The 15,749-nt window shown below is 34.0% G+C and overlaps 1 protein-coding gene across 1 annotated transcript in view; it reads right to left on the reverse strand.

The window, feature by feature from the left end:
• plcb4a (phospholipase C, beta 4a) overlaps window positions 1-15,749 on the reverse strand; it is a 62,918-nt gene that overhangs the window by 17,363 nt on the left and 29,806 nt on the right. The window contains exons 19-25 of the mRNA XM_081347874.1: window positions 15,347-15,444; window positions 13,194-13,338; window positions 11,337-11,421; window positions 9,506-9,630; window positions 8,207-8,258; window positions 5,178-5,280; window positions 3,472-3,636 (exon numbers count right to left, since the gene is read on the reverse strand). Of these exons, the coding sequence (XP_081204000.1) occupies window positions 3,472-3,636; window positions 5,178-5,280; window positions 8,207-8,258; window positions 9,506-9,630; window positions 11,337-11,421; window positions 13,194-13,338; window positions 15,347-15,444 (773 nt within the window). The remainder of the gene's footprint in view (window positions 1-3,471; window positions 3,637-5,177; window positions 5,281-8,206; window positions 8,259-9,505; window positions 9,631-11,336; window positions 11,422-13,193; window positions 13,339-15,346; window positions 15,445-15,749) is intronic.

Genomic DNA, 15,749 nt, shown 5'->3' on the forward strand with positions numbered 1-15,749 from the left:
GCTATTATGGGTTGTTTGGAAAACGCTTGCTGTGGAATGTGATGTACTCCTCCTAGAGAATTCATTCAATCACCTCCAAACTCAGTCAGCATGAAGTAAAGACATTGAGGATGCTAAATTGCGGACGGATTTTTGATATCTTGAACGGTTTGGCCGTGGTGAGGAAACGAATTTATGGCGAGAAAAGAGAGACACGAAGTGTTATAACTTCTGCATACATCAACTGATCTTGATGAAACTTCAGCAGTGTGTTCGTGGTAAGAGGCCGATCAGATGGATGTGACTATTGTGAGTCAAAGTTATAGCGCCACCAACTGGCAGCAGGAAGTGTGTCACTTTCAACATGCTTTTGACAAAAGTGGGGGGGTTAGTTTTAAATACAGTAAAAAAAAAAAAATTTTATATTGTTCTCATCAAGCCGGACAACTTTCTAATTTACATTCATTAGCTCAGAGCAAAAGGAAGTCAGATATTTTGGTCTGAATGTGGATTTTTTTGCAAAATCAGCCTATGAATTTTTAGCCACTCCTCTTAAACTATTTATTTTATTCCCACCAAACTTTTTCAACATGATGAAAATACATTAAATATGCTAAATTGTGAACGGATTATAAATATCTCAAACGGTTTTGCTATGGCGAGGGATTAAAGTAATGTCCAAAAAGGAAAAACTAAAAGCCTCAAATTTTCTAAAAATGTAATTATATACCATTTATTTCTATATAAAAGTATACAAACATCACAACTAAACATTTTATTCTTTTTTTTTTTCAATTTAAGAATGAATTTTAAGTTTAAAAACTGCCAGAATGGTTGTTTAGTCTAAACAATACATAAATAAAGTCAAACATAGTGCTATACTGCCCTCTTGTGTTCAAAATCAGGTAGGCCTATTATATCTATATATAAATATACTAGGTATGTGACGGTGAGAATATTTTACCACCGGTTAACTGACGTGTGACACCGCTGGGGGCTTTTTAATCGCTAACTTAAAAACTAAAGTAAAATATGTTCTTCCGCACTGACATTTATATTGGTTGAGCGAGCGTTTCAAATGAATTCCTATGGAAGTAGGAATTAACTGAAAAACGTTCACTCTGTTCTGCTCGTTCCTCGCCGTGGACGTGCACCGTTATGAATGCCCGTGCAGCCATGAGCATTTTAGTTTCATTTTAAAATTAGCGCCTTTCGGGGGGTGGATTGCTTGAAATTATTTTACAAAAGCACAATTTTGTGTTTTATTGCAACTGTACACAAATATAAGTTAACACTTTGCAGTTTGAATGTCGTCCTGTATAATGATGGAGTATGTTTTTATGTGTCTACTGTTCAATCGCGCCCACGCCACACACACACACACACACACGGTTTACTATCTTTGTGGGTACTCTCCATGGACTTAATGGTTTTTATACTGTACAAACTGTATATTCTATCTCCTCACACTAACCCTACCCCTAAACCTACCTATCCCATAAAACTTTCTGCATTTTTACATTTCCAAAAAAACTCATTCTGTATGATTTATAATCTTGTTTACCCATGGGGACCTCTATTTAGGTCCCCACTGTGACACGAGTCCCCATGAGTCTGTGTGCATTCAGGTTAAAGTCCCCACCGGGATAGAAAAACATGAACACACACACACACACACACACACACACACACACACACACACACACACACACACACACACTCCAGCATTACAATCTTGACATCGCAGCCTGTTCATTATAGCCTTAATAAAATATAATAATAAAATAGTCAACCTAACATATAAAAATTGTTCTGCTCGTTCCTCGCCGTGGACGTGCACCGTTATGAATGCCCGTGCAGCCATGAGCATTTTAGTTTCATTTTAAAATTAGCGCCTTTCGGGGGGTGGATTGCTTGAAATTATTTTACAAAAGCACAATTTTGTGTTTTATTGCAACTGTACACAAATATAAGTTAACACTTTGCAGTCTGAATGTCGTCCTGTATAATGATGGAGTATGTTTTTATGTGTCTACTGTTCAATCGCGCCCACGCCACACACACACACACACACACGGTTTACTATCTTTGTGGGTACTCTCCATGGACTTAATGGTTTTTATACTGTACAAACTGTATATTCTATCTCCTCACACTAACCCTACCCCTAAACCTACCTATCCCATAAAACTTTCTGCATTTTTACATTTCCAAAAAAACTCATTCTGTATGATTTATAATCTTGTTTACCCATGGGGACCTCTATTTAGGTCCCCACTGTGACACGAGTCCCCATGAGTCTGTGTGCATTCAGGTTAAAGTCCCCACCGGGATAGAAAAACATGAACACACACACACACACACACACACACACACACACACACACACACACACACACACACACACTCCAGCATTACAATCTTGACATCGCAGCCTGTTCATTATAGCCTTAATAAAATATAATAATAAAATAGTCAACCTAACATATAAAAATTACACTGCTCTAAATAGTCAGTAGTACAATTCGTACATTCACAGTAAGCACCCCTCGCTCCACTGTGATGTTTCCAAGCAAATTTTTGCGCATGTGAAGAGGATGATTTTTTCCATCAATATTGGAACACGAGTGAAGAACAAAGCCTAAAATAAAGAATAGTTTAGCATCCAAATACATCGCAAATGTTGAAACATTTTGATTCTGATGAGAGGGTTACGTGAGCCCAACACTGCTTACTTTCATTTTTACTTTTACATTAAATTTAAAGGATTTGTTGTGGAATATTTTGAGTGTATCATAAAATCTGAATAAAAAAATAATAATAATAATAAAAAAATAAAAAAATGAATGAATGAATGAATAAATAAATAAATATATATATGTATGTGTATATATATATATATATATATATATATATATATATATATATATATATATAGCTGCGAGCAGCGATAAAGGGCCAAAGCCGGCGGCACCGCCACCCTAAAGGCACCGGGGTTGCGGTGCCACCGGCTTGGGCCCGTAATCGCTGCTCGCAGCTATATTTTATTCAGTTTTCAGATGATGTATACATCTCAATTTCAAAAAATGTACCCATGTGACTGGTTTTGTGGTTCAGGGTCACATATAAAACTACTGTATTGCTTTAGTAGACTTACAAGTCTTGTCCTTTCTGGGAGCTTGCGGTCACTATGAACTGTGGTTTGTATGTAAAGATACTTCAAGATGTTGCGTTTAATCAAAGAACAGTGTGTATAATTAGACTGCAGCCTTCAGATCTCTATAGTAACCACTTCATTTCATGTAGATATGATTAAAGTTCTCTATACAATTCCACGTCTTATACGTTCTGGATAATGATGGGAAGTCATTATCTCATTGATATTCTGAGCTACAGTTTATGAATCATTGAGAACGAGCACCTCGGCTCTTCAGGGTAAGAAGATGGTAACGTGACATAATTGAGATAAAGACGTCACTGGCTTAAAGGTTACCTTTCTGAAGACAAACGGTTCTCCACTGTACACCGGATTCAGCCCATTGTTCATCACCATCCTGGTGCGAAACTCTTTACGGATGGTGTCCGTGGGGAGCCCGTACATGTCCACCTCCACGTACGTGCCGATCTTCTTATCTGACAGGAACTGTCCAGAAATCACCTGAGAGACACACACTCCACTCACTTTGTGAACTAACAACAGCCGGTTTATGTGCAGTGAATGATCAACAGTACACTTATTACAGTCACATTAGTGCAACACTGTAGCACTAACAAACCTCAGTACTCATGTGTCTGTGTCATTAAACCATAAGTGTTATTAATCAGGCAATATGTCAAAGTTTAGCTGAATAAAAGAGAACAGGGTTTCTTTTCACTTGGTTTAAAGGAAGAATTCCTAGACTTTTTCATCAATCACTCAGTGTCCATGAATTTTTTCAAGACCTTTCCAATTGTTCATGGTCACTGGATAAATATAAAAATAATAATAATAATAATAATAATTTAAGTAAATGGTTTTAAATAAATACATTTCAATTAATTTAAATAAATTAAAATAAGTATTAATACGAATTCACTAATGATTCATTTAGTCTGTCTAACAACTGATTAATTGAAAAGAGACGATTTAAATGTAAATGTAAATAAACAGATTTAAATAGATGTGAATGAATGAATAAATAAATAAAGAAATATTCAGACAAATTGCTTAATGAACCATTTAGTCTGTCTAACTCATTCATTGGAAAGAACTGATTTTAAAAAAATGATTAAAATAGATTTAAACGAATAAATGTAAATAAATAGATTTAAATACATAAATATTCAGACAAAATGCCTAATGAATCATTTAGTCTGTCTGTCTGATCATTGAATAGATAATAGATATATAAATAAATGCAAATATATGTAAAAAAGTGATTTGAATAAATAAATAAGTCAATAAATATTCAGACAAAGTGTCTAATTAATCATTTTGTCTGTCTAACTGATTCACTGAAAAGAACCAAGTACATTTGAATAGATGTAAATAAATAGAATAAAATAAATAATTATTGCCTGATTAATTTATCTGTTTAACTTATTCATTGAAAGAACCAATTTAAGTAAATTCAAATACATTTTAATTAATAAATGTAAATAAGCAGATTTAAATAAATATAAATAAATGTATGTAAATACGTAAATAAATATTCAGACAAATTGCCTAATGAATCATTTAGTCTGTCAAACTGATTCACTTAAAGTAAAAGAACCAATTAAAGTAAATTTAAATAGATGTATATAAATAGAATAAAATAAATAAATAATTATTGCCTGATTCATTTATCTGTCTAACTTATTAATTGAAATTATATATATTTTAAATAAATTCAAATACATTTTAATTAATAAAATGTAAATAAGTCGATTTAAATTTTAGATTTAAGATTTAAATAAATTGATGTAAATAAATAAATAAATATTAAGACAAATTGCCTAACGAATCATTTAGTCTGTCCGACTGATTCACTGAAAAGAAATGAACAATTGACTCACAAGCTGCGATCAGGTCTTCCTCTAGACGAGAGCAGACGCAGGAAAACGCGTTCACTAAAGACATTCCTGTGGTTTTTCCAAGCCTGATTGCAGATTTCCCATGATAACCACAGGAACGCTGTAAAAGGTGTGTTAGTTAAAGAGGACTGAAAGCACACACACCTGGACACTGCATGTGGCAGCGATCACTCCGTCCACCGGCGTCTCTGAGAACGGGTCGAACATGCGATCGGGCCGGCGCATGAAATCAGGCTTTAGGAGAAACCTGAGAGAGTTCAGTACAATCATCAGCACTCACCTTAAAGGTGCATTGCGCAAGTCTCTGAGTTTTTGCAGAACTATGCCCCCTCTGGCGACAAGCGAAACTGCAACACTGCAACTGAACGTGCATGACGTCACGCCCAGTCTCAAATTCCGACCCGAATCCCTCTTATTTATTTTACTGTACAGGATTAAAGAGGCAATCACAGTGATCAGAGAAGGGCTCATTCAGCCCATCAGGCAATTGTTTAAGCATGTATGGGTTCGAAAAACGGGTATTTTTAACATGAAATGTTGCGCAATGCACCTTTAAAGCAACCATCCATTTCACTAAAGGGATATTTCACCGCTGGAAAGATGAATGTGTATTTAAATTGGGTCATTTATGTAGTAGAAATGTGAAATTATTTTAGAAGTTGGTGCCTTCTAGACTGAGAAAAGCCAGAAAATGTATTTTTGGCTCATGTGGATGAAAGACAACAACTCCCAGAATGCACTTGCTACAGAATACCCTAAGGCCACTCCCAAGCCACGCCTACCGGTTACAGAGGGCAGTATCGGGAGAAATGACACAGCTAGGCTACTAGATACGGTTACCGGGAGGGGACATGTTCGGTTCACTTAGTTTTGTCGTGGCCACAACATATAAACTTGTGGAAACGTGATAATATGTTGTTGCCACGATATATTAAGTGGGTACGTAAGTGAAAGACACCTGAAGCGTATTCTTAAGTTGAATATGCTCTTTTCGTCGGAAATTTGCTGGCTTGAATGAAATACTCGGGTCACGAATAAAGTTCCTTTTTAAGCCAATAAACAAAAACACATTATGAGAAACGTAACCCTTGTGCATCCTTATGGACATTTTTGTCCTTTTCAGTTTAGTTTTTTTGATCACTTTGCCTGTGTTAATGCTAACTGCATAAAATTTGGCACAGGTGTGTATTTTTATTGTAATTTTACTATCACCGCCATTTTCTTTAAAAAATCTTTTTTGCTCTAGTTACACAAAATACATCCTCTCAGCACCTTTTGGACAAAAATGGCCCCATTTTTTAATCCCAGGGCCGTTTAACTATAAAATGATGCAATATTTGTTAAGAAGCTTTCATTCTGTTGGCAAGGCTTCAATTTTTTTTTATCAGATGGTGCCATTTTTTTCAGGTTTGGCCTATAAAGCAAATACTCGCTTTATTCCTGTTTTCTGCTTTGGCATATTATAGAGCCAATTGGATCAATTATGCGCCAATATTTGTGTGGGTGTGTTGGTATGGATGTCTGAATGTGGTTTGTATGTGTGTTATAAAAAATAATAATATGTATTTGTGTGCATGTGTATGTTTGTAATGGAGTTTTGCTGGCATCCAATGAGGAAAGTCTGGTACTGCGCCCAAACAAAATCTTACCGAAAGCTCATTTTTTGTGATATCAACCTCAAATTTGGATCACAACTTATTTAGATTTATGGCTTTGATTTTCTAGCCATTTTAGAGTTCAACTTGTTTCATAAACTTGTTTTTGGATTTACTTAACATTATTTTTTTTACTTCAGCAATAATCAGCCAAGGGAATTCTTTCAAATTATACCAAACTTAAGTCTGTGCTCCCAATCTTCACATTTTTATGAGTTTTTTGACATGGACATTTTTGTCCTCTATGTAGTTATGTGTAACTTTTTTTAATTGATGCACAAGGGTTAAATTAACAAATAACAAAGTAAATTATGACCGGGGTAAAAGGAGAGCCGTGTTGCGTGTGAAGATTATGCTCCCACATGTTATAAAACTGGTAGAAACGAATGCCGTTCCTTCAACATACGACATTATGACGTTCCCACGAGTTTGTATGTTGTGGCCACGACAAAACTAAGTGAACCGAACATGTCCCCTCCCGGTCACCGTATTAACTAGTCGACTGGAAACTGAAAAGACGGCGTTTTATCGTGAGATCCCCCTATGGGCGGGTTGAAGACATGCGGGATGAGCTCCTCCTACTGGCTGGAGTCTCTCGCCTCTGGACAAAAGATCCTCGGATGACGATAAATTACGATTTTAACGTCATCTGAGTTTTTTTTCCAGACACACAATACAGAAATCTCTAGTCTCAGGGGGACATGAGGGAGGGAAGCACGGTCACTCGAAAATACTACCGCGTTTCTACTGATACAAAGCTTAATGCTAATCGGTGAAGCATCCCTTTAATGTCCCATATTTAATCTACACCGCTAAACACAACGCTAATGGATCTTGCGCTGCTTTGCCATGATTAATGTGTTGATTAATATGTTTGGAGTTTCACACTGTCGTGGCGCGACGCAGCAAATTAACACTGACAACTGATGTGGCTTTAAAGAAAACATGAGGAAAAACTAAACATTTCCTCAGACCAGTTCTGTTGTATGACGGAGAAATATCAATATTCACGTGGGCAAGTCAGTTATGTGATGTAATTATGCCACTTACAATGTTAGTCAAGTTGCTTTTGTGCATTTAAGATGTTTTGCATGCAGAATAAGTTTCTGACGGTCACATGTTGATGTTTGCATGGGTTTAGTTGCAATAAATGTCTTTTGAAGATCAATGAAACTTTTGATAGAAGATATGAAGCGTTGTGTTTTTTTCTCTCTGTAAGTGAAACTCATAATGATGCTTTCTCTAGTGATAAATGTGTCAGAGTAACCGGTTCGTTTGTGAGCAGATGATGGTTCATTATTGCAATAGCTGTCAAAAAACCTGAGCAATAATGAATAGCGCAGCCGTCAAACGTAGCCTACTTTTAATTTGATGTTAAACTTTTTCCCAGCACAGACACTCTAAAGCTTCAAACTAGATTAACAGCAAGTACACTGCAGTATCTCTATGTAAAACCCCTGTAATTCAGTTCTTCAGTGTAATTAGTACCGTTTTCCTCAGTATATGATTTCAACTTACCCACATGAGCCGTTATATTCAAATTTGCCTTGGTTGAGCTGCATCGCCAAATCTACAGAAAACAACAATCAAACTGAAGATCAGTGCAGTGTTAACCTCAAATGATGTTTGCTGAAATTATTAATAAAAAATTAAATAATAATAATAATAATAATAAAAACCAAATCAAATTTAAAATTAACCTAATATATTACAATGCATGTATTAACCTTTGTAATATTATTTCTACATTTTATATTTTACTTTAAAATAAAAAAGACAGAAGTAAATGTCTGACATTTAATTTGCTAATAAATAAAATAATTAAATGTATTATTGTAATAAATAAAAATAAACTCACTAATAAAAAAATAAAACCAAAAAATAAATATTTTTTTTGCATTTTTTATACTTTTTTTCAAAATTTCATATTTTACACCAAATTCAAAAGACAGAAATAAGTATTATCGGTATTATAAATAAGCATTATAATAAGTATTATTGCTAATAAACAAAATAATTATATGTACTGATGTAATAAATACAAATAAATTCACTAAATAATGAAATGACAAAAATGGAATAAAAAATAAATTCGGGTTAGTGTGTGTGTGTGTGTGTGTGTGTGTGTGTGTGTGTGTGATGGGCAGGTTTAGTGGTCGGGTTAGTGTGTGTGTGTGTGTGTGTGATGGGCAGGTTTTAGTTGTCGGGTTAGTGTGTGTGTGTGTGTGTCTGTGTGTGTGTGATAGGCAGGTTTAGGGGTAGGGTTAGTGTAATGGGACAGAATATACAGTTTGTACAGTATAAAAACCATTACATCTATGGAAAGTCCTCATAAAACATGAAAACACAACAAGTTTGTTTGTCTCTCTCCCTCTGCCTCTCTGTGTGTGTGTTTCTCTCTCCCTCTCTGTGTGTGTGTGTCCCTCTCTCTCTCTCTCTCTGTGTGTGTGCGTGTTTCTCTCTCTCTCTCTCTCTCTGTGTCTGTCTCTCTCTCTGTGTGTCTGTGTCTCTCTCTCTCTGTTTGTCTCTCTCTCTCTCTCTCTCTCTCACCCCCTCTGTGTGTGTGTCTCTCTCTCTCTCTCCCTCTCTCACCCCATCTCTCTCTCTCTCTCTCTCTCTTAATCAGTAAACAAATGCATGAATGCATTTATATAAACAAGAAAAAAAGAAAAGAAAAAAAAAACACACCTTTGTACATTTGTACCAACATTCAGACAAGATAAGAATAATTCTGACTTTAGTTTTGTCCCTCTCTCTGTGTGTGTGTGTGTGTGTGTGTGTGTGTGTGTGTGTGTGTGTGTGTGTGTTCTGCAGTACCTGGGGTCTGGAAGTTCAGAGACACCATCTGGCAGCCTGCGTTCCAGAAGATCTGTGGCATGTAATTACTGGAGTCCACTCGTCCTCCTTTCGGGTAGATGCGACTCATCTGACGCTTGTTGTAGCTGCGCATCACATTCAAGGAAACTCAAACGCAAAGCTTTCGGGGATTTGTGGGTCTTAGAGCTGCGCACTTTAAACTTCATCCTTGAAGGCGTCCTCACACTGCAGGTCTGCTGTTTTCACAGTACAAACGCTCTTTGAAACACACTCTTCTGGATGAGAACAGAGATATGATGGATCTCTCATTATAAACCTCTAGGACCCTCAGTCAGGCTTCTCATGTGTTTCAGAAGCTTTCCTCTTAGTTTCAAGGACCCAACACACACACACACACACACACACACACACACACACACACACACACACACACACACAAACGTCACACTGTCTGACTTCATACATCTGCTAAAAATCACCAAAACACCAGCTGATTAAAAGACATCGAGATCAAAAAGCCATTTCTTCAACAAGCTCTTTTCTTCATAATTCTGAAAGATGATAAAAGATCCTGTAGCATTTGAAAACAGATCATACTTTATTTATTCTTGTGTTCTCTAATGATCCAGAGAGATTCGGTGTGACTTAAATGTCCCAAGTAATATTTTGGCCACTTATTAATTAACAAAATACTCTAAAAATAGCCCAAATCTAAAGGTGAATAAAAGGCATTAAAACTTTAGGGTTCAGTATTATATTTATAATATTTAATTTGCTAACAGCTAAAATATTTAAATGTAATAAAATATATTTAATAAATAAAAATGAATTCACTAATAAGAAAAAAGAAACAATAAACGTAAAAAAAAAATTCACAAATAAAATAAAAAAGAGAAACTATGATATTTTATTTTATTGATATGATTTGATTTGTTAATAAATAAACAAAACTATGATATTACCTCAATATTTTATTCACCTCTGACCTCTAAAATCTAGAGGTGAATAAAAGGAATTAAAACTTTAGGGTTCAGTATTAAACTAAAATAATTAAATGTAATAAAATAAATGTAATAAGTAAAAATGAATTCAATAATAAAAAATGAAATGATAAAAATGTAATAAAAAAGTATAAATGAAAATAAATTCAGATATAAAAAAGTAAAAAGAAAATGAAATAAAAAGAAAATATTTTTTTATTTTAAATCACAATTTAAATTGCTAATAAATTTAATAAACAAAATTCAAATTCACAAATAAAATAAATGAAACTATATTTTATCCCCCTCTATGATATTGCCATGTATTTTTTTTTTTTGAAAATCAAATCTAAAATCTAGAGGTGAATAAAAGGCATTAAACTGTACTTGCAAAAAAAAAATAAAAAATACTACAAACTGTTTCCAACCATCCATCTCATTTTTTGCACTCACACGCCCCCTGGGAACAGAGAAGTAAACTACAACTCCAACAGCAAAAACCTCATGAAAGAAAGCTAAATTTCTTTAAGAAAGTTCTAAATTTCTGAAAGAAAGCTAAAGGTGCACCACGTAATATTTACAACTGTAAAAATATAAAAAAAGACATGAATAATACCAAATAAATGTTTTTAAAATGAGACACCTGTTTTATTCTATGGTGCGGCCGGTCACATAGTCAGCTAAATACTCACTTTAACTGTTATATGAGACACTTTAATGCAGAATACATTATTCATAAGTGACAGATAAGCAGATAAAGTTTGAACAAGACCCATAAGATTGACATTTAGATGTTTTAAAGGCAGATACAAGAGCATGAGACACGTCTTTGCATGCAAAAGAAAGGATACTTCACGAATTCGATGGCGTTTGTCCTTAAATATCCCAAACCGACAGACTCATTAAAAGAAGACATGTTGTGATGAATATTGTTTTCTGTGGACATACAGAGAAGAGGTGGTGGTGATCTAACAGTCCTGTGTGATAGAAACACTCTTGTAGAAAGAATCTGTGTGCACTGGGGATATTATCCTCAACTAAAAATATTTAAAACATTCATTTAATATGAAATTCTAGAACAATATTTGAAATCAAGATGAAATAAAATATAGCAATATCAGATGAACAACTTTAAACAAAAAATAGAAATGTTAAAATAGAAAAAAGCACTAAAAATGACTAAGTGGAATTGAATAAAACCTAAAACTGAACAAAAGCTAAAACTGAAACAACCTAAATGTTAATGATTGAAGCACATAACATCATTACTAAAACAAATTAACAATTTCAAATGAAAAATAAAATTTAAAAAAATTCACTAGTAAAAAAATTAACATTTAATAATAAGAAAAGTATTCACAAATACAAAAAAACGAGAGAAACCATGATATTTTATTTTAAATATATTATTTATTTAGCTAATAAATAAACAAAACTGATATTACCTCTATATTTTATTTTCCTCTAAAATCTAGAGGTGAATAAAATGCATTAAATCTTTAGTGACTAAGTGACAATAAAGGCTACTACTACTTAAGGGGTTAGTATTACATTTCTAATATTTAATTTTCCAACAACTAAAAAAATTAATGAAAAACGTATGTAATAAAAACAAATTCTGTAATAAAATAAATGTTATAAAATGAAATTACTAATAAAAAAAATAAATGTTGAAAATGTAATAAAATAAATGTAAATGAAAATAAATTTACAAATAAAAAAGTAAAAAATTATGAAATTATGAAATAAAAAATAAACATTTTATTTTAATGACATGATTTAACTTGCAACTAAATATTTAATAATTAAAAATAAAATTTACAAACAAAATAAACAAAACTATGATATTACCTCGATAAATTCACAAATAAAAAATTAAGAGAATCTACATTTCGTTTTAATATTATATTTAACTTGTTATTAAATAAAACAGATACAATTTAGTAAATTAAATAAAAAATCACAAATAAAATAAACATATCTATGATGTCACCTCTATATTTTATTCATATATAAATTATAATAGTACATAAATAATACTTGTGTAGAATGTGTTTCAGGCCTAACTATCAATATATTTCCATCCACCTATTTTTATGCACATTTTGGGATATTGTATTTTAAAAAGTGATGGACGGAAAAGCCAAGATGTGGATAAATAGAAAAAATGTGTATAAAAAGCTTAATTTGAGGTGGACCATTTTTTTTTTTTATCTGATAAGAAGTCATGTGCATAAACTAGGATGGACACATTTACTGATTAAATCTGGTGACACTGCCTCAGCGGAGGCTGTGATTGGATAACTGGACTAGGCAGCGGACCAATGGCGGAGTCAAAGTCTGTCATCAGAATGATTTGGTTTATCTCCCTCCAGAAGCGTCTCACATGATTGTGTTCCCAAACACCAGCATCCGAACGCAAGAGAACATGACAGCGTTTATTGTGTTTCGTCTGACGCTCGGAGAACTAACATGAACAATGTAATGTATTGTTATTTCATGTTAGACTCATTTATGATGGAGGGAAAAGAGCCCAATTGCAGCAACTTACATTTTTAATACAGATATTTTGCGCCAATTTCCCAGGAAGTGATGATTTTGTTTGACCAGATGAGATGGAAACGTATTGTTTTATGCGATATTCCAGCTAAATTAACAACTTTGGATGGAAACATGGCTAATGTCTTTGTAGTGCAAAATGTACTTGCCCTCGGCTTCATCAAAGCCTATGAACTTGACGGCCTGAGCGTAGTTGACTATACTGGACAGATACGGGTGGATGTTAGTAGTAGCCGCCACATACGTGTACGACTGAATCAATGCGAGTTCATCTGCCACATTCGTCTCGTCTGCCTGCAAAACAAACACTAGTGAATGCATGACAACAATACAAACTACAATGTACATTTCCTGAAGAAAATGTGAGTGGTGCTTGCAGTGGCAAAACTCACCACTCGCTTGCTAGGGTGTTGTACATGATTGCATACGGGCCAACAACCATGTCTGTACGATATTCTGGTGCTGAGATATAGCTTATTCATGTGTTTGTATGGTTACTAGGGTACTCTATATGGTTGCTATAGTGTGCTTATACAGTTTATAAGATGATATTTAAAGACTAGTTGACAGACTGAGTAAAAAAAAAAAAGCCAAACTCCGTGTTTCTACAATTTTCTGGAGCTGAAATATGGCTTGTAAATGTTGTTTTATGGTTGCTAGGAAGCCCTAAGTGGTTGCTAGGGTGTGGCTATGAAATTGTTATGTCACTACTTATTGGCTACTTGATAGGCCGAGTCAAAAGAGCCCAACCCCAAGTCTCTATGACCTTCTGAGCCAAAGATATGATTTTACAAATTGTGGGCGAATGTTAAGTCTATGGGACAGTTTTCAGCTGATTTTTCGCCCCCCGCCGGACGAACATCATACACGCGATCGCTTAGAAAAGACATAGCTCACCTCTCCTCAATAAACCAGTCGATTTGACACCTCATTCATGGGTCTACGAGAAACGGTGCTGGAGGAGTAGCGTGCCGAAGTACACATTACAGAAGAAGAAGAAAATGTGTGTGCTGTGTCCGTCCAGGCAAATCTCCCCAGCTCAGAAGTGGTTGTAATTCTAAGTTACATTTCTACAGACTTATTTTCTTTCTTTATGCATGTAGATGAGAGTGTGTCTGCGAGATTCCCATCATCAGAAGTAAAAAAAGACAGTAATGGGTAAATCTGGCAGAAATATAAACGCTTCTCCAGCCCATTATCATGATAAGAGGCTTGAAGAATTGTGTGTTAGTTCTGAACTCTGCGTCACATTCACGACACTCCTCACCAAATCACAGAAAACACAGTCTCCATTCCCTGTTCTGGATGACATGATCTTTGAAGAAGAAAAGAACTGCCAGAAGCTTTGATGTAAAATTCATTAAGCAAACAGAGGCAAGTTTTAAAAATGTATTTAAACCATATAGAAGTAATAACTTCTTTAAAAGCAATAGTTCACACAGTGGAAAAGTTCTTCTGTGGAAAAGAAAGATGTTTAGCAGGATTTTTCTTTACAATGATTTCAGTTTTAATTTTTGTTTAGTTTAACTTGAAGTACTAAAAATAAAATTTCCTTAAAACAATAGACATAAAAAAAATACTAAAACAAACTAAAATTAAAATGAAAATAACTCAATATTAATAAAACAATTTAGAGGTTTAATAACAATATAGAGGGTTTAGCATCAATAATTATCAATGATGCTAAAATAACACTGATAAGCACCATAAAAACAAATAAGTAGATATTTGTATTATGATATTTGTATTACACTACGCAACAAATAACAGCACTTGTTCATATGCATTGAAGCAATAGCGAAGATTAAAAAGCGTTTGGTTAACAGAAAATACATTTGTTATTTTCCAACATCCCTAATTGTATGATGTTCTTTGTACTGTGTTGATCTGTCCATCTAAAACATATTTTTGGTGAAAAGGATGAGGATGACGATGAAGGGAGGAGATGCTGGATGACAGGATTTTGTTTGAATAAGAAATTAACGTATGAAATCCAAAAGTTATAAATATATATATAAGCTTTGACGTAGTTAATCTGGTTCTTTTCTTTTCTTTGTTTTAGCTAGTAGAATTTCTGAATGGCCGGTAACTTAAACATTTTGTATCCAAATTGACCGGTGAGTGAAAAAGTTAATTTTAAACCCTGGTTGTAGATGCACTAAGACTCTTTTTGAAAAACTTTTTTTTTTTCCCCCATCAAAACAAATAACAACAAACCGGCAACCGATACGAGTGTGAGTAAATGTTGATTAGTGTGTGAATTGTCCCTGTAATGGTCATTATGTAAGAATGATGAAAGAACCTTTCTGGGTCTGAGCAGAACCTCTTCCTCCCGATTCTCTTCCTCCGTGATCAGACATCCGTGAATCCGCTCGGGATGAGCTTCGTTTAACAGCTCTGCTAAAGATGAAGAAAATACATTACTCAAAAAAACTGAATGTGAAATCAATGAACAGACTACAAACAAAAAACAAGTGTACTTTAAAGTGACATGATAAAAAAAAATATAATCCAAATATACCATTATGCAAAGGATAGTCAGTCATGGTGGAAAATATTTGCATACAGTACAATCCACCAGTTAAACAGGTCTGAGACAGTGTTATTTTAATATTATTTACATACTATTACAGTATTTATTAATATTTTGAATTAGCTTTCATTTTTACATTTTCCTTTTAATTTTTATATAATAAAATGCTGAA

This window comes from Scardinius erythrophthalmus (genome assembly GCF_964197995.2).
Source record: "Scardinius erythrophthalmus genome assembly, chromosome: 19".
Lineage (NCBI taxonomy): Eukaryota > Metazoa > Chordata > Actinopteri > Cypriniformes > Leuciscidae > Scardinius > Scardinius erythrophthalmus.